Source organism: Hesperophylax consimilis, chromosome 24 (genome assembly GCF_061612785.1).
Source record: "Hesperophylax consimilis isolate HC1 chromosome 24, BYU_Hcon_1.0, whole genome shotgun sequence".
Classification (NCBI taxonomy): Eukaryota; Metazoa; Arthropoda; class Insecta; order Trichoptera; family Limnephilidae; genus Hesperophylax; species Hesperophylax consimilis.
This window is the reverse complement of record NC_142859.1, coordinates 29,103,619-29,130,311: the sequence shown is the minus strand read 5'-3', so window position 1 is coordinate 29,130,311 and position 26,693 is coordinate 29,103,619. Positions and strand designations below refer to the sequence as shown.

General features: G+C 34.9%; 4 protein-coding genes across 4 annotated transcripts; 2 read left to right on the top strand and 2 right to left on the bottom strand.

The window, feature by feature from the left end:
* Window positions 1–1,782: 1,782 nt before the first annotated feature.
* On the top strand, window positions 1,783–3,682 carry LOC149412180 (uncharacterized). Its single transcript, XM_089646497.1, has 2 exons — window positions 1,783–1,991; window positions 2,088–3,682. The coding sequence occupies exons 1-2, from the start codon at window positions 1,864–1,866 to the stop codon at window positions 2,263–2,265; spliced, it is 306 nt and encodes a 101-aa protein (XP_089502623.1). The 5' UTR covers window positions 1,783–1,863; the 3' UTR covers window positions 2,266–3,682.
* Window positions 2,144–11,557, top strand: mus312 (mutagen-sensitive 312). Its single transcript, XM_089646494.1, has 5 exons — window positions 2,144–2,322; window positions 3,703–7,481; window positions 8,357–8,736; window positions 9,656–9,808; window positions 11,301–11,557. Exons 1-5 carry the CDS (start codon window positions 2,285–2,287, stop codon window positions 11,388–11,390), a joined length of 4,440 nt encoding a protein of 1,479 aa, XP_089502620.1. The 5' UTR covers window positions 2,144–2,284; the 3' UTR covers window positions 11,391–11,557.
* On the bottom strand, window positions 11,558–26,026 carry Mtap (Methylthioadenosine phosphorylase). Its single transcript, XM_089646495.1, has 6 exons — window positions 25,876–26,026; window positions 21,753–21,932; window positions 20,187–20,320; window positions 18,021–18,276; window positions 16,890–17,096; window positions 11,558–15,448 (listed from the first exon to the last, which is right to left on the bottom strand). The coding sequence occupies exons 1-6, from the start codon at window positions 25,891–25,893 to the stop codon at window positions 15,410–15,412; spliced, it is 834 nt and encodes a 277-aa protein (XP_089502621.1). The 5' UTR covers window positions 25,894–26,026; the 3' UTR covers window positions 11,558–15,409.
* Coa7 (Cytochrome c oxidase assembly factor 7) lies at window positions 23,125–25,793 on the bottom strand. The gene has a single exon (XM_089646496.1). The coding sequence runs from the start codon at window positions 25,686–25,688 to the stop codon at window positions 24,933–24,935; it is 756 nt and encodes a 251-aa protein (XP_089502622.1). The 5' UTR covers window positions 25,689–25,793; the 3' UTR covers window positions 23,125–24,932.
* Window positions 26,027–26,693: the final 667 nt, after the last annotated feature.

Below are 26,693 nucleotides of genomic sequence, written 5' to 3'. Positions count from 1 at the left end.
GTCCTCGGAATACTGACGGCGTAAATAAACCACTCTCTAGATCTATATAGATATTTTAAGAAAAAGGGGACATATATATTTTGCCACTATTCATCGTTTGTTCATCGATGGATTCACTGTCGAACTTTCGTTTTTGTCAAACTTCGGTTTGCAATAATTTCCACAGCTTTGTCGTCAGCACTATTGTTGTTCGTCTAATCAGGATCGGCCGAGCCAAATGGTGCGTGGCACAAGTAAAATTTTAGCTCTACTTGTCAAAACAGTACCTTTTTTTTATTTTTTTTTATTTATTATTTAACATTATAAATGATAACAATATGCAGACTTATAAATAATTTGTTCATTATTATTCTATTTCTCCATAAGTTGAGCTCCAGGAGCTCGTGTTTATGGGAGGAGTCTTTACATTTAGTTCTAATGATTTTTTAAACAATAATCAAAAACTTTTGAAATAAATACAAACATAATATTAACATAGGTACACAAATTAGAAAATTGTTTTTTTAAAGATAATTAAACTTCTATTAAGCTTCTACTTGTTAGTAGAAGCCTAGGCCCTAAGTAGTAGATAGGTGATCACTGTAATCAATTGTATTTGGATGATTTGTATGTTTGCGTAGCGCGGCTTTTATGAAAGATAATCTTAAGGGTGGTGTGTTAGTTTAGGTATTATCAGCCTTGGAAATTCGGCGCAAAAGAATTATCATTATTTTTCTCTTATTCCGCTTCACTCTTAATACGCAACATTTCACTTTCAAATAAATGGATTTAGCTTTATTAATTCAAAACATGATTTATTATGTCGGGGGAGACGGAAAAATAAACACTTTTAATTTTAATTTCTTTTATTAAATCACTTACACGATATTTCAATTAGTATGCCGACGGCGACTATGTTCATATCAAGAGTTGGATTATATTCATAATATCGTTTTAGAATTAAATCACAAACCAGTCTATACAAACCTAGCGTAGCCCACAAACTACTTGAAAACTGGGATATAACTCTAAAGGGGACGCGAGCAGGCGTTATTAAAGGTTTCCCAACATTTATAGTAACTTTTAGTAATAATATGACTAAATTCAAGTATTAATTCAATGTAAACATTCCATATTTACCGTGAAGCGGAATTCGTAACCTTTACCGAATTATCTTTCAACTCCTTCTTTAAAATGTATTTTGTGTTCATATTCTTGTATTTTTGTGCAGGGTCAAATTAAACCTTATTAAGTTTTCGCAGTAAGACAAGCATCCGAGGTTAGATTCCCAGTTGAAACTGTATAATTTTTTGGGGCTAATGAATGAACGATGTTTGCTGAGTGCAGTTATATTGTTAATGGTCGCATTTTTTAAAATGGCCTTGAGATTTCTCTATCGTTACGACCTGTCTGGACCATACAACCGTTGTATCTGTGATCGTCTGTGTTATGACAAACTTTCCCCCTACAAAAAGCCCGAAGATATCGATCTAGATAGTGATTTATTGGTGCATCGCCTTTGAGGTGATTTTGCACAAAAACGGGGCCATATAAATCATCCAAATATTATTATTGTTATTATCAGGGTTTCAAGGTCAGACCGGAGTTATACGCTCTTAAATAAAATACTCACGGTGGAAGCTGAAAGAGAAATAATACGAGTTGATATTAGCTATGGTAATCCTCTTTTGTCTTGTAAACTTGTATTTACTTGTAGCTCCTCGTTTCCCGACACTGACGAATGTCTCTTGTCTATGCTCTTGTCTATCGAACGTCTATATGGTATATTTAATTTATGGTCTATATTGTCTATTATATTTGACAGCTGTGCTGAGGTTTGAAAGATGGCGATCCGCTTCTTCATCTTTTGATTTACCGTTCAGCATGGCTATAGGAATAGATACCAGCGGTAGAAAGCCAAGAATAACAAAAAACACACCACTTTATAAATTCCGGAACAAAGTTAGCCTTAGTGTTATTGGTGTAGGCATTTGTTTCGGTCTGTACATGAGGTATTTCCCGTAGAATTATAACCTAATATGAGCAATAATATTTGTTTCCAATTTACATAATATTCATTATTAATTTATCTTGTTGTGAATTTTCAGCTTCGGTTCAACTTACAGAAGAGCACGTGAATACATACAGGAGCTTGGAGACGAGGATGTTGAATTGAGGACAGAAAAAACATTAGCCCTTATGTCGAGTGCAGGTCCCAGGAGAACATCCGCTTTTATAAGAGAACTCGACGAAAGCCTCAAGAAAACCGATAGAGCCGATTCCTAGGCTCCAAACTAACATAAACATGTCCAAACTGAAGTTGAAGACAAAGAGTGATCCGTGGTGGGTTTCATTATGTAATTTTAAGTAATTCAAGAGAGCTGTATGTTAATTTATTATTATCTCTCAATTAACAGTAATTCCATGCAAATTATTTTTCTTCTCTATCTTAAGTGTTATAATACAAAGTTATCTATACAAAAGCAAACTTGCATTACACCAAAAAATTGGGTAAAGTATTCGTGATCCCTGACCACCCTTAGTTAAATTATTGCAAATGGCTGACATCCCATACAACGAAAGAAAATTTTCATTTTACTTAATTGAAAATTAGAACATTAAAATTTCCTGAACGCAGATAGTGGTCTTTTATAGTAATTAAGGTAAATCAAAAGGTTTTTTTTTTTTAATATTGTATTAATCATCGCCAGCGATCCCAAAAATTGGGTAAACTTGTTGATTTCCGCTGCACGCTTAAAACACAAAAAAATTATAAATAGCACTTGATTTCAACTTAATTACAACAAGAAATAACTATTTATGTGGTGGGAGATGTTAATATATGCCTTTAAATTCCATTTTTCTGTAATTCAAGTTTGAAGGTTAGGAAATAAGTATAATTTCAAATGTTGTTTAAAAGAGCTTTTACAGGCAGTGGAATCCGACAACATTTTCTCTTTGCTTACGCAACAACTGTAATTATTTACCTAACCGCTGCACTTAGGCACAGATTATGGAAATTACACTTCATCTCAACATAATTCTACAAGAAACAATTATTAACATAAATCTAAGTTTGGGTTATTAAAATAATTTGTGCTTATTTAGATTGAAGTGTAACTTTCACAAACGTTACTCTAAACAAAAAAAATCCAAAATGACAGCACAAGATCATTTTATAAGGGAAATTTTAAACTTTGGTTTGAAATGGAACTTTATTGGATCTTTTACCTTCTCTCCCGATGTAAATTGTTGTTTTCTGTAGTAATTAAGTAGAAATGAAGTGTATTTTCCACAATGTATGCCTATTAAAAGTGCAACGTTAAGTAAATATTTACCTCGACAAGGATTACAAGGGAGCACCGTTACATGTTGTAAGGACATTTTTATCTTGGGGGAATTAGTTCAATTTACGCATACGCGGTTATGTTTTTTACATAACTTGGACTATGATCCATTTATGCATTTAAAGGGGGAAAAATTGTGTGAACAGTCGCATAGTACTATTACAATCGGATGCCTCCAAATGATTAAATGTAATTTTGTCTCAGCACAGAAAACAAAGTTTGTATGGAATAGAGAGAGACTTTTCTAAAGTATTATAATAATTTTATTATAATTGTTTTAAAAGTAGTAATGGAATAATGTGCAGTGGTAGAAAGTTAGAACTTAAATGTTTTGTTGAATAAAAATCGTAATTTGACATTTTGTTTTATTTCTCAGTATGAAGACTGAAAGACAGAGGGATGTGACGAGTTCTATTATTGGCCAGGCCAAATTGTCTAAATTCTTCACTAATCGAGACGATGAAGACACCACCGAGAGAAAAATAAAACACGAGGTTGTCATTAAAGCCGAAACATCCAGCAAATATTTTGCAAGTAACGCCTCAGACAATTTAGACGAAAGCATATCAGATTTCAAACCAGAGAGACCAAAAAGGATGGTAGCATTACTCGCAAAGGACTCGAAAAATGACCGCAACGAAAATAAACTTGTTCAAACTAAAAAAGCGGTAAAGAAAAACTCAACTGTAGCTCCTAAGAAAAAATGTATGAAGAAGCAACAGAATTTATTAAAATATACCAAGGAGTTTGAAGAGGTTTGCACTATCGGCGGCATAGACATCAATCCTGAACATTTGCAGCTTGCCATAGCTTTGTCTCGTTCTCTTTCTGATTACCAAGATGGTGGGAATCCTAACAAAGAAGATGCTTTGGACCCTTCCACAAGTCAGGAGTTTAAATCGGAAGAAGACATGGTTAAAAGAATCAGAAAAACTTTAGATCAGTATGGATTCAAAGTACCCATCGGACCAATATCGTTGATGCCAAAAGCTACCACAAAAAGAAAACGCTTCAATAAAGCAATAGCAAACTCGGTCTTGATGACGCGATCTTTAGAAGAAAAGAAACAAATAACTTCTACTAAAGTCACGCAAATTTTATTTGAATGTCAAATAAAAGACCCAGATGATTTAGACAGTTTTACAAAGATAACTGATGATCTACATAGCAATGTTTTGAAAGATATTTGGTGCAAAACTTCAGCGATCTTTACAAAAGCTAAGCTCGATTACAAGGATATGGAAGAATTTGATGTGTTTTATGTGAAGAATTTAATCACCCCATCTGATACAAAAGTTGGTAGTCTTCTAAAGGATTGGAAAACTATTCCTGGGCGTGATCCAAGCCCTGAAAGAAAAAATACTGAAACTCTTGACTTCAGAGAAAATATCTTATTTCCCCAACATTTAGACTTACTCCTTAGTTCCACCTTTTCGTACATATGCGAGAAAATATCGCTTTTAGATTCGAAAAGTCCCAAGAAGTCGCATTTAAATTCAAGTTCAAAAGTAGCATTTTTTTTAAATGACACTCCAACGAAGGCATCTGATGTTAGTCCAAAAAATACATGCTTGAATCAGAATCACATTAAAACACAATCTGCACAGGTTGACAATTCAAGGTTTGTGAAAGATGATGTTGTAGAAATTTGTGATGGAAGTCGGAGCTGTTCCCCAGATATATTCGATGATGATAATTATGAAGATTTTTGTGATATAAGGCTACCCACAAAGAGTGAAAGTTCCAAACAAATTCATATTGAAATAGTTAATTCTTCGGGTGAAGAATTGCCTAAGGTTTCTCTCACACGATCCCAAAATAGTGAAATAGTTCTTTCTGAATCTGAAAATGCTATTTCTCAATCCAGCGATACTGATTTTGTAGAAAAGGATAATCGAGTTATTGAAGCATCTATCGATCTAACACAAATTATTTATCCTCCTGATGATTCAATTAAAAGAAACCGGCATTCTAAAGAATTCCAGCGTGATAAACCCAATGTTACTTTGAGCATAAACAATTCTAAGAAAGATCAAGTTGTTTGTTTGATTAATGAAACTATGGATTTAGATTTAACAAGTTCTGATAGTGAAAATGATAATATTGGTTCTCAAAATCAAAGCGATACTAAACAATGTGATACATTGCATGATTTTGTAGATTTAAGTGATGTGCAAATTGACAATCAGAAATCTGAAAAAGTAATTGAAGTATCACAATTCTGCCCAGAGGAAAACAATGTATCTTCATTGATTGATAAAATTTTAGTAGTCAACAAGCATAAAAGAATTTCTTTCAACTCTATAGAGGACAGTATGAGATTTGACGAGATATTAAAAGACTTTAAGAAAACTCAACCAAATATTACCATTGATGAATCTACCGAAGATCCTTTTGTTGAAGACTCAATAGATCTCACTCAGAATGATTATAATCCTGCTAATATTTCAAGAAATAGAAATTGCAGCCAGATGTACGAAAGTCAAAATGGCATAGTCCATTTTGAATCATATCACGAAGATAATGTTGAACCATTGGATATTTCCATTGGCAGATCTTCTCCAAAAGAATTGCAGAAAAGTTTTACTACACAAAATGTTAGCAATACATCTACGAGTTCAGATTCTAGTAAAAACTACTCCAAAAATGAAAGCAATGTTGGTGTACTTCATTTTGAATCTGATCATGAAGATATTGAAATATTGGATATTTCAAAGTCTCCACACAAAGAAATTGAGGAAATTGTTGAAATGATCCAAAAACCATCCCCTGGAAATATTGAACCATTTAATGCATCTTTGCCTGGAGCTTCATCTAAAATTATTGTCAGAAGGAACATTAACGATATATCATCCAGTAGTTCGGAGAGTTACAAAAATGAAAGCCAAAATGGCATAATTCATTTTGAGTCATATTATGAACCACTAAATATTTCAGGTAGTAGCAAAGAAATAGAAAAAAGTGTAAGAAGGAATTTGAATGAGATATCGTTCAGTAGCCCTGAGAGAAGTAGAAATTTATCCAAAGAAAAAGATGCAACCAATATTTTTGAAGACTCAGCAGTTTTAGATGGTGAAAAATCTTTCAGTTTTTCTCTTGATGGTCATGAACATGTTACTGTGGAAAAAGAAAACATTGATTTGACACAAACATCAAATGAGTCAACTAATTCACATAGCCGGGACATTGTAATCAATCAGTGTGAAGGTAACAAGAAGAAATCTATAAAAGAATCAAGCCTGCCATTAAAGAGTCCTAATTTAAATTGTATGGATTCTGAATTATTTAAAATGGATGAAAATTGTGATAAAATTGCAAAAGATTCGACAGGTGAGATTTCTGCAGGAAACGATATTTTCATCCTTTCTGATGAAGAATTTAACTATTCCATTAGTACACCCTATAGACCAAAATCATTTCATCATTTAAGGAGTAGAATCAAGAATAAAACTAATTGCAACAGTATATCTAGCTCCGAAGATGAATCAAGCTGCATTTCCGATAAAGTAAACAAATCGAGTCCACATTTAAATAAATCGAAAACAAATCGACTTTCTACCAAATCTACAAGTCTTCATTCAATTAAACCAACAAAATGTCGCCTTTCCGCCAAGTCTTCAAGTTTTCATTTAAATGAATCTTCAGACATCAGTAAATGTAAAAACGATGAAGATTGCAATGAACTCAATGTTCCATACAGATTTTCCAACCAGTTCAATTTGTATGGATCCTCGATATTTGATCAAATACCGTCATGCAATTCAAGCTTGGCAAACAATACAAATTGTGGACAAATTAGTGATACTAGTAAAAGAAAAACAATAAATCCCAATAAAGAAACAAGTCTAACAAAAGACAATGATTCTTTTCAATCAGAAAGTTTGCCAAATGTGTTTTTAAAGAAGGATAAAGATACACATAATAGATTGACTATTCAAGACACAGAAATTGATGAATTACTAAGAAGAAACAAAGAACTTGTAAATGATTCGCCATTGGTGAAATCTCCAAGTAGAAAAGATACACCAGATTATAATAAATATGTTATTAAGACTGATAATGTAACTCCCGCACAAAACTATTCTGCGATGGACACTCCGAAAATCCACAAAGAACTATCCAAGTTTGGTTTGAAACCATTGAAAAGGAAAAGAGGTACATATTCATATTATGATATTTTCATCTTAACTGCAAAATGAGGGATACTTAAGTGGTATGGACATGAAGAATGAATGGAGTTTCAGGAGCATATATGAAGCACAAGAGAATGGAAGATGTCAGGGATACCCCAGGAAGACAGCCTGGTCAAGTGAATCAAATGCTTGAATTGGAATAATAGAATCTATATATGTATGCATGTAATGAGATGAAACTGCACAAGCTCGAATAGTTTCTTGCCCCCACCTAAGGCGGCATCTCTTTCTACAAACGGAGGTCATCGTAGGTCTTCGATTTGCAGCTCACAATTCACCAATTAGTGGCTTGCACTCCCGCCACCTACCAAAGGGTGTACCATTAGCAGCCTATAAAAGCCGGTGCGCGGCCTTGAACCAAAAGAGATCCCAAGCTAGTTGTAGGCTCAAGACCTGATACTGGTAGCGAGATGTGTCACCCCTTTGGTCCCGTGGTTTTGTCTGTGGGTTTGTTTACAAAACAAATCAACTGTTTTATTCTGAGATTGATGACGTTTTGCACACGTAACCTTTGAAACAAGAGATATGTCTATGTGAGATTTCGAGAAACCACCCCATCCCCTTTTCCCACCCCTTAAAGCAGAATAAAGCCGGGGAACGCTGGATGCTTCAGCTAGTAGTATAATATATGATTGCGAATAGAGGAAGGGACGTGTGTCAGGATCAAGATAGAATAGTGTGGCATTCTGCCTATCCCTGCATAAATTAGCGTGATGGTTAGATAGTTAGCTTAGATCTGTATTATTGTATATATTATTATCACTTTGGTGAAATCAGTAATGTATTGAAAGTTCTGCAATATGCAATATATAATTATTAAACCTTTGATTATTTCAGCCGTTCAGTTACTAGAACACATTTACAGTCAAACCCATCCAATAATAAACACAACAACTAATGAAACAGATTTGAAATTAAAAAGAAGAAAGATACAATACAACAGCACAATTTGTGCTAACACTCCAAAAGCAACATCTTCATCAATTGTAAGCAAAAGCAAAAATAATATTGTTGATGAAAATCAACTTGCAGAAGTAGAAGATATTGGTTTGGACAATTTAGAACCAGGTTTGGTATCACCAAAAAAATGTGTAAAGGATTTTCCTAATAGTACAAGTGATACGGATATTTATACACCAGACTGCAGTCAAATTGATATAAGGCAGATCCATTGCGAACCCGAAGACTGGGTCTTTCAAAGTAAGGAAAAGGCGAAGGTAAATAATTGTAATTTTATTTTGGTTAACTTTTTTTTTTTATAAAGCGGAGACAGTTTACAATAGTTCCCGTGAGCAATCAAGCCATGTGCACATAGTACTATCTCCGATTTCACCTCATTCCTTAGGTAACCTGGTCCAGCACACCACTTTGGACTGCTAGTCTCGCTTTCACTGACAAGTTTTTAGTATTAGTGACATTCAGTCCTCTATTATTTTTTTTACATTAACCCCACATAGGAGGCCCCAAGGAAAACAGCATACTTTCAGATTCTTGAATACAATTATCTAAAATAAAAATATATTGTGTAATTCGATAATTTTTACAAAATGTCTTTTGTGTGAAAAATCACCTCACGAGCGCTGTACAAATATGACTTCCTGGGCTCTATCTAATTATTTACAGACAGAAACATACTTACCTGGCGGGTCGCTTCAGATAATCACACTTTAATTAGAAGATTGCTAGAAAAAGTTAAAACTGCACAAAGAGGATATTATATTAAAAGCACTGCGCATTGCATGATTTTATAATCGCTATTTTATCCTCCATTACTATTGATATCACATTTATTAGAAGATTAGCGGTAAAAGTAGGTTAGAAATTTATTTTCAATATTAACATTATTATTGTTCAATTTTAGGACTGCTTATCTCGATCACCGTATTATGTATGAAAAACGTAAAGTGTATGATTTAAGATTTTCACGGCCAAAAGTATTTTTGTTTTTGGGGTGTTATGCCGTGTTGCGCTAACTCCTTCTTTAGCCAACGTTTCGGACAGCATTGCAGTGTCCATCATCAGGGCAGATGTGTTATTTGAAACGTTGGCTAAAGACGGAGTTAGCGCAACACGGCATAACTCCCCAAAAACAAATAACAAAAAAACGTAAAGTGTATTTATAAGTTTGTATTCTAGGTGCAAGGCTGTAGGGTCCCACTTCACATAGCATTCCACAACTATCTGTCAGTCCGAAGCAAACTGCGAGATGCAATTTTGAGATATGATCCTGTTAACATTGACGATATTCATAAGGGACTGGTTGCCGATGGATATAAGTATAATGCAAAGGTATACTGTTCAATCTATATCCAATTTTCTATATTCCTTTCCTGATCCTGCCCCCTTCCCTTCCAGTTTCTTACGCCCAAGGATGCAGTGGTATCCTTCACACCATCCAGTCACCTTAGTCCTCTTAACACTCCTTCGTCCTGCAGGTTTATCCACTGAGAAATAGCTACCCAAATTTGGTTAGCACCGCTAATGCCATTGAGTGAATGATACCCAAATTTGGATAGCACCGCTCATGCCCTTGAGCAGTAGCTACCCAAATTTGGCTAGCACCAGTATTGCCTTTGAGCGATAGCTACTCAAATTTGGATAGCACCGCTAATGCCCTTGAGCGATAGCTACCCAAATTTGGATAGCACCGCTAATGTCCTTGACCGATAGCTACCTAAATTTGGATAGCACCGCTAATGCCCTTGACCGATAGCTACCCAAAATCGGATAGCACTGCTAATGCCCATGGGCGATAGCTACCCAAATTTGGATAGCACTGCTAATGGCCATGAGCGATAGATACCCAAATTTGGATAGCACCGGTAATGCCTTTGAGCGATAGCTACCCAAATTTGGATAGCACCGCTAATGCCCATGAGCGATAGCTACCCAAAATTGGATAGCACTGCTAATGCCCATAAGCGATAGCTACCCATATTTGGATAGCACCGCTAAAGGCCATGAGCGATAGATACCCAAATTTGGATAGCACCAGTAATGCCTTTGAGCGATAGCTACCCAAATTTGGATAGCACCGCTAATGCCCATGAGCGATAGTTATCCAAATTTGGATAGCACCGCTAATGCCCATGAGCGATAGTTACCCAAATTTGGATAGCACCGGTAATTCCTTTGAGCGACAGCTACCCAAATTTGAATAGCTGTAGAGGTGATTGTTATTAATAAAAATTTATTTATTTTTAACTTCCCCCAATCAGCTGATACCGAATACTAAAAGACATCACTAATGTTCCTCTCATGCAATATTCTAGATAATTTTTTGTACCGTGTAGATGCCTTTTTATTGTTTTCTAAAAATTGAACATCTGTTTACATGTTAAAAATAGCATTATTTAATGTCTGACTATAGACATAATATCAAGTAGACCGTAGACAACATACAGAAATAGTAATATTCAATATCACCCCAAATAATTACAAAGTAGGGCAATTATGGTAACTATCACATAGAATTCAAAAACTTATAAATTTAAAAAAAAACATATGATAAACTGTGGATTCATTGGGTTTTAACATAACCATTGTTATGATTTTCGAAATGAGAAACCCAACGCCCGGAAATCTTTATCTCTCAAGGCGTTTTTTTTATACGTTATCGGTTGAGTGGTTATTATAAAAGCCTATTTGATGGTCAGCCATCTTTCATACTTGTTACATAATATCTTGCAAAGCGAAACCATTCCAATAATATCTGTATAGAGGTGTTTTGTATTTTATTGTGAGCAAAGCAAAACACTTGATAATTTGAAACTTTTTCCAGGATCTTTTTCACTTCATGGACAAGAAATGCATCACAATCAAAACCACAGATAAAACTGGAGGAGCTAGACATCATAAAAAAACAAAATGATGCTTCACAAGAGATCTCCCGGATATCCTGTTGTATATTCAGAAGAACTATAGATGCTTCACAATAGATCCCCCGGCTATCCTGTTGTATATTCAGAAGAACTATGGATGCTTCACAAGAGATCTCCCGGCTATCCTGTTGTATATTCAGAAGAACTATGGATGCTTCACAAGAGATCTCCCGGATATCCTGTAGTATATTCAGAAGAACTATGGATGCTTCACAAGAGATCTCCCGGATATCCTGTAGCATATTCAGAAGAACTATGGATGCTTCACAATAGATCCCCCGGCTATCCTGTTGTATATTCAGAAGAACTATGGATGCTTCACAAGAGATCTCCCGGATATCCTGTAGTATATTCAGAAGAACTATGGATGCTTCACAAGAGATCCCCCGGCTATCCTGTTGTATATTCAGAAGAACTATGGATGCTTCACAAGAGATCTCCCGGATATCCTGTAGTATATTCAGAAGAACTATGGATGCTTCACAAGAGATCCCCCGGCTATCCTGTTGTATATTCAGAAAAACTATAGATGCCTCACAAGAGATCCCCCGGCTATTCTGTTGTATATTCAGAAGCACTATAGTTGCTTCACAAGAGATCCCCCAGCTATCCTGTTGTATATTCAGAAGAACTATAGATGCTTCACAAGAGATCCCCGGATATCCTGTTATATATTCAGATGAACTATACATGGTGTTCGGAAACTGGTGGAGTTCATTTTGTGATTTAACCCTTCAGGCTAATTTGTTAGCTTAGAGAACAGCTCACATGGTCTCATAGAAATCGTTGTATCTCCCTTACTGTCATGGTGAGAAATATGATCTGAACAGTGTTAAAAAGAGAAAACACCATGCTTTATATTCGAATATAAAAGTGCAATCTGAATGAATGTGCTTCTTTATTTGCAATATGTGCAAAGGTTCCGAAAGCAATATGAAAAAAAATTATGAAACTTTGTGAATTTTTTAAAATTATTTTTATATGAAGGCAGGAAAAGTGAAGAGGATGAAGAGACTCCAATTCACCTATGGTGCCAATGTCCTGCCCTGGTGGGAACTAGGCTCAGATACCTGGGGAGACATACAGTAGAACCAGAAGACATAGCCACATACCCAATGACAACCCTGGTGAACTTTATTAAAGGGACTGGGTTGTTGTTAAAGGATTGAGGTAAAATGGGAGGCAGCACAATGGGCCTATGGCCTAAGTGCTCACTGGAATTACGTGTAAATTGTCTCCGCCCTTTTTAAAAAATATATATATACAGGGTGTATCGGCACGTACCCGACAAACTTTAACCAGCTATTCCTTAGCATATTTGGAGTAAAAAATCTTATGTCCACTTTGCTGTCCGGTAACATTTTTTTTTAATAAAAAATTTATTATTCTTATTTTCACCACATGTCACCACTGTTTTATCCTTTGTCAAAGTTTGTAAACCCATCTGGCAATATTTTATTCGAATTTTGTTGAATAATGTACGTGTGTACCTATATTGGCGCGCTTTTACAATCGCAATGAAATGGCACGGCACCATTCGTCTCATTTTTAACTATTATTATTTAGTGTGTGCGAAAGAGCGAAAACGCTTTTCGACATACTTGCTTATAACAGCTGTTGAACACGAAAAGCAATGCCAATGACTGTGATGGAGTGTGGAAATTTTTAATTTTTTTGTTTTTAATTGAAAAAAAATGCTACCGGACAGCAAAGTGCCCATAACATTTTTTACTCCAAATGTGCTAAGGAATAGCTGGTTAAAGTTTGTCGGGTTAGTGCCGATACACCCTGTATATGAAGGGACAAAAAGTGAGATTACTGTAAATTTTGTAATACATTTGTTTAATATACTTTTTGTGTGTTTTTATATACTTTTTCATTGTCACTAATTTTAGTTACAAAAAACGTAAGGTGAATTTTAATTATTTTTTTATGCTCGCTAATAATTTAATATATCAAACTTATATTTTTATTTATAATAATATAATTAGAAAGTGTATTTTATCACCTTTCCAATCAGTTTTTAGTTTTCGGATGCATTCAGAAATATTCCATTTTTTTTAGTGATCTTTTTTTTACAAGTAAATACAGTCCAAAATTGGAATTAAAGTAAATTTGAAAAATGATTAGTATTTTTGGGTTCTATATTTGATGTAGATTCAGCAGTTTCTCACTACCACTAGTTTACGGACATCGTGTATAGACATCTGGCAGACACTGTGAGGAAGGGATTAAATTATGGACGAAACACGAATTTCGGAAACTCGTTTCACATACAAGCTAATTTAGACGAAAATGATTTGTAAGCGTTCCCGTTACACTGGTATGCAAAGCTGCTAGTTGCTCTGAGCAGGTTCCTTTGTAATACCTGTAAAACATGCCTACATTTTCTCTGTGCATGTTGTTAATTTTTAACAAAATAATGGATTCTAAGTCTGTGCTTCGAATATTTTGTAAGAAATGAGAAATTTTTTGTTTAAACCAAAGCTAATGGTTTTATTTATGTTTGTTTTGTAATACCTTTATAACAGACTTAGCTGGATGAGTAAGTTGTAAGCCAAAAGTATTTATTTATATTTTTTTCTTCTGAAATAAATTTGTATGTGATGTTTGAGAAAGAGTTTTGCAAACATCTTTGCATTTATTTTGAAATCTAAATTATAAGGTTATTTCTTACATCAAATTTATATTTATATAAATAATGATAACCTCAAAATAAATTTGTACATTGTTTTATTTAAAAAATTTATTGGGTGTCTGATGGAAAATGAACCAAGGATAGTAAAGGTTTGGTGACCAGATCTGAATAGACAGGTACTTCCCCACCTTCCCCTTTCCTATATTCTTCCCTTCAGCTTCCTAACATACCCCAATGGGAAGTCAATATGTAACTTTGATAAAAACTATTTTTATTTTGTAAACAGATTTATTAAATAAATAAATATACATACCAAAAAGCACTCTTTGGTTCAAATATTTGGAATGTTAAATATATAATAAAATATAAAAAAACATTTTTTTTTTTTTTAAAAAGAAAGACAAACATTCCCAGGTTACGAATAACCCAACAATGTTTGAAAATCTCCTACTACCACCACAGAAAGCCGAAAATGTTGCTTGTGTTGTGATGGAGGACTTAGCCAGCCGAGGAATCGAACACGCGACGCTCGGGTGAGACCCAAGCGCTATGCCCACTCAACCACTGACCCTAACATTTGTGGGGATTAATGCTATAAGTGCCTACAACAGTTTTTCATCATTTAATTGAGGTAATTAAGGTAGAAAATTATATTCTTATTTGAATGCTATAAATACATACGTATATCAGGTGCTCTGATTTGATGAAATAGTGACCTATCTAATGTTATGATCTCAGCGTTCTTTACACCGAGAAATCAATGAACGATTTTCATTCCAGAAAGATTTACAAATTTAACAAAGGCAATTCTAGCATTAAGCCCCAGATTTATATAAAATATAATAGTGTAGAGATTAAAAAAGATGAACAATTACTATGTCATTTTGATAATTTTCCTCCTAAAATTGTTTTCAAAATACATATATAACTTAAATAAATCTTTGAATAATTTTGTTAACGATACAGAAATATTTTGTGTGCTAAAAATTTTTTATGCTATGAAATTCATTTACGTTATATAATATATTATATTAATATACTTCGCCAGAGTTTCGACACTTAAATGGAAAACTCAAATCTCCATAGCTCGTGGTGGAAATGTCGTTGCAATCTTAAAATAATTATTTACGTACCTAGATATTCCCAATAAAAACTGCACAATTTTCGTTGAGAGTATTTGTTGTTGCAGAAAACAGATTCTCCGCCCCATACTTAAGTTAGTAGCTACCATGGTAAGAATTAATCTTCAGAGCAATAGGTGATTTATAACCTTAAATTAATTATTCGAGATTGAATCACATATATATATATATACCCAACAGAGAGAGAGAGGTTTCAATGGAGCTGTCGTCGGCCGGACCATATAGATTTTTAATTATGGGGCAACATCACGCTGTCCTTTACGGTTTTCTGAAACAAATATGCATATTTTAAATTTAATTTTTTTAGTTACAGAAGCTTAAATATAACACAATTTAAAAAAAAAATTACAGCATTTTCACATCAAAAATTTTATAAAATATTCTTTCCCTTTCAGTGTCTTCTCGTAAACAACCTATTGGAATTATTTTCTTTTTATAACTAATACAATTTTACAATTTTTTAGTTTCGATGATATACAAAATTTTTACCCTATGTCCAGAATAGTTTTGAGAATGCGCCGATATATGGTGTCTGGAAACTCGTAGTACAAACGGGAAGCTGGTGAATCTTCATTACGTTCGGAGTAAATTTTGTTTGAATGTTGAAAGTTAGTATTTTTAGGTCAAATTTGAAAAAAATCAGTTCCTAGGGGTATAAGCTTTTTAAGTTTTTAAACTTTTTGCTCTCTATTCCTGTTCTACCAGTATCACAATTACCAGTGCATAGTCGGGAAACACGCTAAATGCACAGCCAACATTTGTACACGGCTTGCATTTTTTCACTTGAGAACAGGTTGTTTTTATGACTAGTTCTTGAATTCAAAAGTTCGGCTGTGGAGAGATTTGCCGGCCTCTGTGTGTCCTCCCTCCTTCCTCTCTTCAAAAAGACCCTCCAGACAGCATCCACAAAGATGACATAGGCCCCGAGAGAAATTATTTTTCTTGGTACTAAGTGTGAAGTTAATGTAAAAAATATAATTTATGTGATGTATATTCACCAGTTTTCCGATTGTACTATGAGTTTCCCGACACCGTGTATAATATGTGTTGCTATTGGGTTACTGTGAATGCACTATGATTTGTAAAAACTGAAAGATTATGAAGAAATATGTAAAGTTAATATAAGAACAATGTGGAAGGTAATAAATATTACAAGAGGTTTTAGTAGAAGGTAACATTACAAGAGGTGTTAGTAGAAGGTAATATTACAAAAGGTGTTAGTACAAGGTGGGGCAAAAGTAATCACCCTATTGGAAAACACTATAACTTTTGCAAATGGCGCCAAATGTCAATTCGGTTTTGACATTTGTGAAGTAAACAAACACAGAATACAAACCGACAAGACGTGAATCGATTATGGATTAAATAAACAAATTTCACAAGCAGTACCAAAATTTATCACTAAAAATCGGGTGATTACTTTTGCCCCACCTGTAGAAGGTAATATAACAAGAGGTATTAGTAGAAGGTAATATTGCAAGAGGTGTTAGTAGAAGGTAATATGTATTGCAAGAGTTGTTAGTAGAAGGTAATATTACAAGAGGTGTTAGTGGAAGGTAATATTACAAGAGGTTCTAGTAGAAGAAATATAAATTTGAGACTGATTCTGTGCTTGTCGCACAAAACAAATCCCCAATTCAGTTAATAATTATTTATCTAATCATAAATTAGTCTAAAAGCAAAGAATGAATAATTGAATTTCACATTACCTGCAACTCTTCAATAGTGTCGGCCCAGTCCTCCTTGCTGATGACTTCGACGGCCTCCACCAGGATACTCTTCACCTTCTCCACATTCTTGCGGAACATGGCGAGGACGTCGCCAACGCAGACGCGGTCATGGTCACGCCAGCAGTCGTAGTCGGTGGCCAGCGCAATGGCCGCATAGCAGATTCCGGCCTCTTTTGCTAGAACCACCTACAAAAAAAATTATGATGTTTATATTCTGGTAACCAAACGCTTTCATAAAAAACATCACTGAATTAAATTTTTTAACGAACCAAAAATTCAAGAGTTTGAAATGATAACCTGGTCTCCTTCAATGGAAGTAAACTTCTATACGATACTCTCAGTAGCGCCCTGAAAGGTTACTAAATGATTTTAGGCATGTTTTGTGACCAAATCTGAATAGCCACCAAGTTCCTCTTCCCATCTCCTTCTCTTCCCCGCTTCTTTCAGCTTAACAGCATGCCAAAATTGGATGGATGCCATAGTCCCACTGGCTCGAGACAGTTGGTGGCAGTTGGGACTCTTGTATGGTATTCATATTAAAAAATATGTACATACTAGCGCATACCCATAAAAAATCAAAGACAGTCTGAATTCGACAAATCAGTTCCTATTTTAAAATAATTTTCTGTTAAAAATATTATATTACGGGTAGGTACTTTATCACTTGTCTATATTCTTCAAACAAACCAATTTTGAAAATGACACTTAAATTCAAAGCAAATCCGTGATCTAGAGTTCGCTGACCAGAGTTACAGACAGACACACAACTGAAATTAGTATTTTTGATTATATTCTTGCCTCATCAACAAGTTCCTCCATTTAATTAGCCTGGGAAACTGCGCTAATGTACATTGTGTTAAATACTCACTTACAGAGGTGTAGGGGTATCTTATGACTAAATTTCGACAGTCCATCTAATTCTTCTTCTTCTCTCAATTTCATGGGTCATGTTTTGTTTACCTACTTTTAGAACTTGACCAAAGTATACCTACATATTGTTGTACATTTTCTAAAGATGGTCCTCTGACGCTTAAGGGGGTGATAGATTACTATCACTGGAGTGGTATGTACGGGTTTTGGGAGCACAAAACTCATATTGCTGTCATTTACCTCTGGCACTGTCGTCATATTGATCACATGCCCGCCCCAAGCTCGGTACATCTCGCTCTCAGCCCTGGAGGAGAAGCGGGGCCCCTGTATGGTGACGCAGGTGCCCCCGTCGCGCGCAGGGATCCCCAGTGCGCCGGCGGCCGCCTTCAGGGCGCCCCGGGTACGGGGGCAGAAGGAGGGCTCCATCGGCAGGTGGCACACACCCACTGGAGAGGTCTCGATGCCATCGTAGAAGGTCTGCTCGCGACTGTTGGTCCTATAATTTAAATATGTATAGTATTTAACAGATGCTAATTTGCTTAGGGCTAGTTGTTTGTACCCCCGTCACATTATAGATTGTCAACGAATCACAGCTACATCAGCCATAGATTTTAGGCCCATCAACTTTTACCACTGATCAAACAACCCAACATACAATTGGATCAAAAGCTGACGGGCCGAGAAACTAGGTAAATGGGGTGCATTTTTTAATTGGTAAATGTCAAACAGCCCTCAAGAGTAACTGCAAATCGTACTTTTGTAGGTGGTACTTATATTTTTAACAACAATGGGGTATTTTCACTAACTACGAATGCCGTTAAAAATGAGTGGAAGATTTAAAGTTTATTTTTCCGATTACATCCAATTATCGTACTAAGGATATGTAATAATAATAACGCTAATCTCTGTACGACGGGTGTCACCAACGTAGCCTGGCGTGACATCAGCACCACCGAATTTACAAATAAAAACGAACATGTCATTTTGGAGGCAAACCAAATATGGCATATATTAAGTCATTATGGAAAATTTATTTATCAACTTTAAAATACCTTCACTATCATAATTTTTGTCAAAAATAAAAAATAAAATTGTGAAAATATCCTATTTCGTGTGATGAACAAAAGTGTCATGACACTGGCCCAGTCTTCAACAACAAAAGTGCCGTAAAACTGGCAGTCTTCAATAAGAACAAAAATTAGGTGTTAACATAATTAGATGCATATTCGAAAACCTGCATTAATTTTGAAAATGGCGTTTCTTCTTTCTTATAACTTTCTGTAGTCAAAGTTATTTTGACTGAAATAGACCGCAGCAACTGAATTAATTTTTGGGTGAAATTAACTTTTCCTGAATTTATTTATGAAGTAAAAATGGCATAAGTTTTTGTATTTATTCAATTAGTATAAATCTTAATTAACTTTTAAAAATACCGTAAGATGGCAATGCATACTACTATTTACGTAAAAATAAAAATAAATTCGAGAGGCATAAATTATGGCATCCAGAACATAGCGGCCCTAAATTGTGGCGGCTCAGACAGAATGGGTTACAAAGAAAAACAAACATTCAGGTTACAAAGAACCTTACAATATTCATTCTACTATGTATGTTGGTAAATGTTATTTGTGCTAATGTAAGTTGAAATGTAAATGTAAGTTGGTAATGTGGAGCCAAACTCGAATTACCTTACTCGGCTACCCACCTAGCTATTAACCCTTGGAATGCCAAACTAAAATGCAGAGCAGCCCGCCGACGCCGGCTGACACTATTTATATTTTATAACTCACTTGTGTATTGCAAAATTATGTTTTTGTAAATTGTACCGTCTACCAGATAACATGTTTACATATTTATAAAAATTGTATACGGGTGTTTTAATGGGAAAATTAAAATAAATAAAAAAAATTCCCATTCGAACAATTCAAATTTTTAACCTAAAAACTACTTTTTTCTATCATCATGTAGAATCAACTCCCGAAGTTATCTTGTATATCTATCCTATGTAGTTTTCCCAAAATACTTACATTGACAAAAATGTTTTTTATTCTCCATCTAAATAAGCAGTCTTCACAAAAAAAATAGTCATAATATGAGGCTTTCCTATAAATAAATACAATAGGTAAGTACTATTGACTTTTAAAAATTGAAATTATGACATTTGACACGGATTTTGCCAGATAAAATAAATATGTTTGCAAGTGACGAAATGACATGCTAGAATAATATTAATACACATTCTATCCTTGCCAAGCGAAAAAGATATATTTTAGCATGCTCGGAGCATTTTTTAAGGTTCTGAATACCATAAAATCGAGGCAAGTGTGGTTAGCTACTAGCATATCTGCTACGGATAAGCTGACATTCAAGCAGTTAACCGCCATATTAACGTTGTGTCAGACCCACCTATCAATGAAGTTGTCCAGGATGACAAAGCTTCCAGGACTGATCCCTTCCGAGAGAGAACCGCAGGCCGTAGAAGCCACAATGTGGGTGCATCCTACAGAGCGGAGGGCCCAGATATTGGCACGGTAGTTCACCTGAAAGGAATAATTAAAGTAATAATTGATATGGGAGGAAATTTGGGGGCGTAATGAGAATTTTGTGCATATTAGTTAGTTTTGATAATGTACAGTTATTTAACCTGTTGTAACCCGTACTATTAGGTTTACAATGAAAGTCATTTCATATATACCCGTCTCTCTGACGGATTCGGCTAGAGAAGAAACTCGTTTAAGAAGTTTGGTTTTTCAGTCCCTTGTAGGCTGAATTTGAAAAATGGCGCAATCTATCCCAGATATTGAAAAGGTTTTCCCGCTTAAGAAGTTTGTTTTTCAGTCCCTTAGAAAAATTTTCAATGTATATGCTACAAATTTATAATCGGTAGAGGCATAAATTTATATAAAGGCTGTACACATAACAAACGATAGAGTTTATTCCAGCAGATCCAGGGGAAGGAGATGGGAAAGAGGAAGGTGGGGAGTGCCCGGCTATTCAGATCACCAAACATTGCTAAAGCAATTTCAAATCTGTATGGTAACACTAAGAGTATCTTCCACTATATTAATCGAATAAATTGTGAAATAACACAAATTAATGGAATAAATTTGCTTGCGAACGCCGGGATTTGAACCCGCGACTTTTGGCTGGCTAGTCGAGTGCCTTAACCCTCGACCACGAAGGCCGTGAGTGGAAGAATACTATAAAAGAGAAACAAAACCATATTTACAAAAGTAATAAGTCAATGAAGGTTATGGTCTCCTTTCTCCAGAGGCCCTTCAAGGGAGACTCCATCCCGGCAGCATGGCATTGAGAAGAGCATTGTTAGATTGGTTTAGTTAGCACCACAGATTAAAGAAATAACAGATATGTTTCGATAATGAAATCTGCTTACAAACAAGTCGTACTTTTTAGAATGGTACTTAGCCGTAGCTAAAAATCCCAGAACACATGAAAAAGTTATTACTTATTTATAAAACCCGGATATTTTGTAAGAGTAAATAGTTTTCCCTTTTGCAATTGTTGTATAATTTACTCATCTCACTAAAATATCACTTTTTATTTTGCATGACTATACTTACGCTTTGATGGTACGAATAAGCTTAAAATTAAGTCAAATAACGCTTACCAGTGGAATGTAATGCGATGTTAGTGATTCCTGTCTATAACATTAATATATTTATCGTTTGAATGTGCAGGAAACCATAATTGCTGAGTTATTACACAAAATGTTCTGATGTGCACAAACCGTGTGTCAAAATACTGATGATGTCATAATTAATCAAAAAATTCGTCGAACCCCGCTGGTGCCAAAATAGTGCCAAAAATGGTACACAAATTTCGCTTTAGGTCAGTCTATTTATCCTGCTGTCGGTGGTTTGCACCAAAGATTTCTAATACAGTTGCGGATAAAAAGAGTGCACTTGTCTCTTAGTGGAGGTAAAGGTATTAGTTAAAGAGAGTTCCACATACCTTATGGGGGTTGATGGAATGCTGCCTTCCATGCCTTGCAAGCAGGGCACAAGGTACGCCCCTGATTGTTCCCTCGACAATAACATCGGAAGGGGATCCGTAAGGAGTGTCTATGGCACGCTCAGTCTTGTTGTCTAGGATTTCTGGATCGTCCAGACCAGAACCGCCAATGATACCAACCTGAAAATGTCAAATTAATATCTGTGGTTAGATTGACTTGAGAGAAAATTGAAATGACAAAAATGCTTTCCCATATTTATGTTAGGTTTTCTTGGACATTTTCTACTTACTGAAATCGCAAACAGACACTTATTGACAACCGAAGTAGCTTTCTAGTTTATGACAGTTGACTATGAATACTAAACATGATGGTTTCAATTTAGATAAATGTGGGCCCATTACTATCGGAGCCATGTACTCCACTACCTATTTCTTCAGACTGTTGTTGTTTCTGAGATGTAGAAACGGGCGATCTATTTAATAGATTCTCGAAGATGTTCCGAGGAACTAGCATCATTGATTCCTTTGGCACCGGTGCAGTCAGGAAACGCGCGCCTTACACTGTTGACATTTGTCACATGAGAATGGGTCGTCTCTACGGCTGTCGAGAGATTTCATGTTTCCTCCCTCCTACATTTATCTTCAATCTACGGGTATCTTCAAGACCCAGGTTCACTCCTTCCTTTCCACACACCATCCCCAAAGATGACATAAGCCCTTAATGTAAAAAAAAAATTATTATTGGTATAAAATAAAATACATAATTAAATTAATTAAATGACGTACTATCAATTAGAGGAGTACCCTAGAGATAATTAGGTCAAGGGGTTAAAATAAAGTGGTTTTTCATCTCCTCCAAAATCAATTTGATTTCCAACCACAGCATTATGTTTTGAAGTTATTATCATAGAAATCGACAAGTTGCTTTTATTCTTGACACTATAAAGCTGCATACAGATATTAGCGACAAACCATGCAATGCAACAATGGTTGCTACACTCGCCTATGTGGACGCATTGCGCGCACTAAATGAGAATCCACACACACTACATTTTCAAGCATTTATATACACACCAGTAAAGTACGCTTGAAGTGAAATAACACAAAACTGCGCTACACAAATGTTATGTTAGTGTTATATTCATCCGAAAAACTGACAACCGATGGATCGCACTATGTGCGAATGCTCATAGCATGCTCGTTCGGTGCGCAGTTCGTGTGTACAGCGACGCACACACTGTAATAATTTGTTGCGTTGTGTGTTGTGTTTTTAATATCCGTTTGGTGTATGCATCTTAATAATATTTAAGTAGGGATAAAATAAAAGGCAGAATAAAGTCAATAAATTTATTCTAAATTCTAAAACAACATAACAATTAACATTAATACAATTAATATAAGTAATACTATTAAATAACATTTTTAAATTCATTACTACAAATCAAGTATACTAGTCCTAACGAGTGGTATCTTTTCTCTTTTTAATTTTCATAAAAGTCGTGTGAGGAGGAGGACTAGTACCGTCAATGACATACGTACGAGCTCTCGCCGAGGCTAGCATATAATAATCTTTGCCAAATATATATTTTTATTTTATTGAACACATTTCCAAAATGGCGAGAAAATAAAATCTTTATTTATCAGAATTTTAGACATTGAAACTAAGAAGTGATTAAGTTAGCATTAAACATTTGATCACTATTTAATTATGGGCGTGTGCCAAGTTTGATCGGTCGTAATAATTTGTCTTTTATAAATTTGTCTAATTAAAATAAATAATTCTGCATCAAACAATGATTATCATTCATCACAACTTTTTTAAATATCGATAGTGGTTATTTAGGGCTGTACAATGTATACTAATTTCTACTAAAGTATCCATACTAAATGTATTTTTCAAATTAGATTGACAAAGGCCGGAAAATAACTTTAATCCTCTGACGATGATCATAGTTCCTGTGTATACTTGACATAATTTAGTTAAATAGCAACACATAATGTTCCAGATTCAATTCCCTTTGGGAGTAAGAAATTATTATTTATTTATTTATTTATTTACGGACAAATAGTCCATTAACAACATATTAATTACACGAATAAGTTTTATAAACAGAGATGACAGTGAAAGGAGAGCATATATAAATGAGGAGCGAAGACAATAACAATGACAATAATAATATAAAAGTAAGAATGGGAGATAATAATAAGTCAAAGCATGAAGATGGTTCAAAGGGCATTAGAAATTAGACATTGCGTATTGACTGTCGAAAGTCATTTAGGCATATACCACAAAATTCAATGCTTTGACTTGACAGTGAGTTGACAAGTCTCGACATTCTGGACAAAGGAGAATGGTATCCATAATTGGTAGAATGTTGATTGACGAACAGCAATTCATTATTTCGGAGTCTACGGGAAGGGATGTTGAATTGGATAAGTTGCAACAAAGCAGGTGAGTCTGTAATACCATTGATAATCTTAAATATGCAAATCAGATCAGTGTCCCTTCTACGTTTCTCCAAAGAAGAAATGTTTAAAGTTTGTTCAACTTCATCATATGAGTACTCTCCTCTTTCAAGACCCAACCTCCAAGCGATTCCTCGTAGGAAGCGATGTTGTACGGATTCTATGTGACAAATATGGACAGCATAGAAAGGAGACAGCATCATTATATCGACATTGATATCGCTATTACTAAGATAAACCTCCCTGCAAAAGAAGGTTATTATTTACCTAACCGCCGCACTTTTAGGCACAGATTATGGAAATTACACTTCGTTCCAACTTAATTACCACAAAAAAAAACAACTATTTACATGTACAAAATGGATTTTAACGTTCTTAGTTCGGGTTATTTAAATTATGCAAACATCAATCCATGTTAAAACAAACCAGCAAAAGATCGTTTTAAAATGTTAATTTTAAGCTTTGAATAAAAATGGAACATCTTTTACCATTTCTACTGAAGTAAATAATTGTTTTTTGTAGTAATTAAATTGAAACGAAGTGTAATTTCCATAACCTGACCTGTGCTTAATTAAAAGTGCGGTAGGTTCTTCACTTCTGTTTATCATCAAATTCAAAGTAAAAAAGTATTAACTCACAGAAATTTTGATAAATAAATTAATGGCTTTGTAACTACGGTTCACTATAACAGCAGATAAGAATTACATAACACCACTACAATCCTTGCTGAAACTCCAATGGCTGCTGAGTTTTCCTTACAATATCTTCTAATTCTATTGCTTTCTGCTTGAACTGCTCTGCCAATGTTGGGTTCTTTGCCACTCCCTCTCCTCTCTGATACATCTGACTCAAATTAACACAGGAATACAGATGATTGAGGCTGCATGCCTTTTCAGAATATTTAAAAGCTTCCTCCATGTTCTTCTGTATGGCGAAGTTAGCGGGGTTATTAGCAATGCCCGGCTTGCCATGAATCTGCTTCTTGAATTCATGCTTCAGAATGCCACTGATGTACATCCCAGCGAGATAGTAGCAAGCATTCACATTTTCTTTGCTGCAACTCAGTTTTAATGCTGCAATCGCTCTCTCAGCATCAAATTTAATTTCAGGTACAGGAGGAGAGGAAAGCATCAAACCGAGGTGCAAGCACGCGTCAGGGTCTTCCTTATTGCAGCCTTTTTCCAGATAAGGAAAAGAGCCGACGAAATTTCCTGGCTTTCCCAAGTTACCCTTCCCCAAGAGGATGTAATTTGCAGTTTTAAAGCATGACTTAGGAAAGTCTCTGGAATCGCAGTTATCTTTGTAAACTTTTCCTGCCTTGTCGAAATCTTTCTTGATGGCTTCGAAATAGTCAGCGAGAAGGTGACAGGTTTCTGGATTTTTCTCGTTGAAACATCCGAATCTGTATTCTATCCCGAGGTTTTCGAGGTACTCTTTCACTTCCTCCTCACTTTTAAGATTGTAAGCCATTCTCAACAGAAAATGTATTTAGTTATCCAAAACTAACCTTAAAAGGCTTTTTCCGATTCAAAATGTCAGATTGTGTCAGAAATCTGAAACAGGGCCGCAAACGTAATCCCGTCAAAATAAATATGTCAAAACGGGTTGCGAAAATACAGAGAATAATATTCAGAGTAAATAATTAAATTTGGCCTACCTTGACTTTATGGGGCATTTTTTATTGAATAACAGGCAAGACGATCAATAGAATATTCGGAGCACAATCACTCGAACCTATTAACAACGGCGGAATGGCCTAAATGGGCCTAAATTAATATTTAAAAAGCGATAGTAGTTTGGAAACCGCCGGCGATTCTGACTGGAATATTTTATAAAGCCACGTTCACATGATATTTTAAAATATAACTGTCGGTTCAGAAACATTCCATTGATGTGAAAGTATTATTTTACAAGTTTGCGGAGAATGCATATTGCGCCTATAATATCAATTTTTATTTAAATAATAAATCTAAATATTTTGTTTGGTGTGATAATCATTACAAAAATCACACATTTTTTATTATAGTCCACCTTTTCGAAAAATATGTAAAAATCACATATGTCCAAAACCAACATTGATCATTATTTTTTTTATTTTCTACGACCACTCAAAAAAGAGAAAAGTTTTTTGGGGACTTTCATTTCATGAAATCATGGTATTAGAATTAAAATATAAGTTTGCTCTTACCCCAATTTTATGTTTTTATAGTTGAAATAATTTTTTTCCCGCTACCCAGAAATAACCTAGAAAATTCTTTTATGTTACCACAATTTCAATAGCGGTCTTTAATTGTATTATATCTGGAACAAGTAATTGATTTTTCAACGAATCACCCAGGTGATATATTAAGAGTAGTTAAATTTATTTGCTTGTAGAATTTATATTTCTTCTACATTCTTTCCAGAACTGTATTCTATTTCCCTGAATACAACCAAGGTAGTCTATATTAAAAATGTACCTGTTTTGACCAGAAT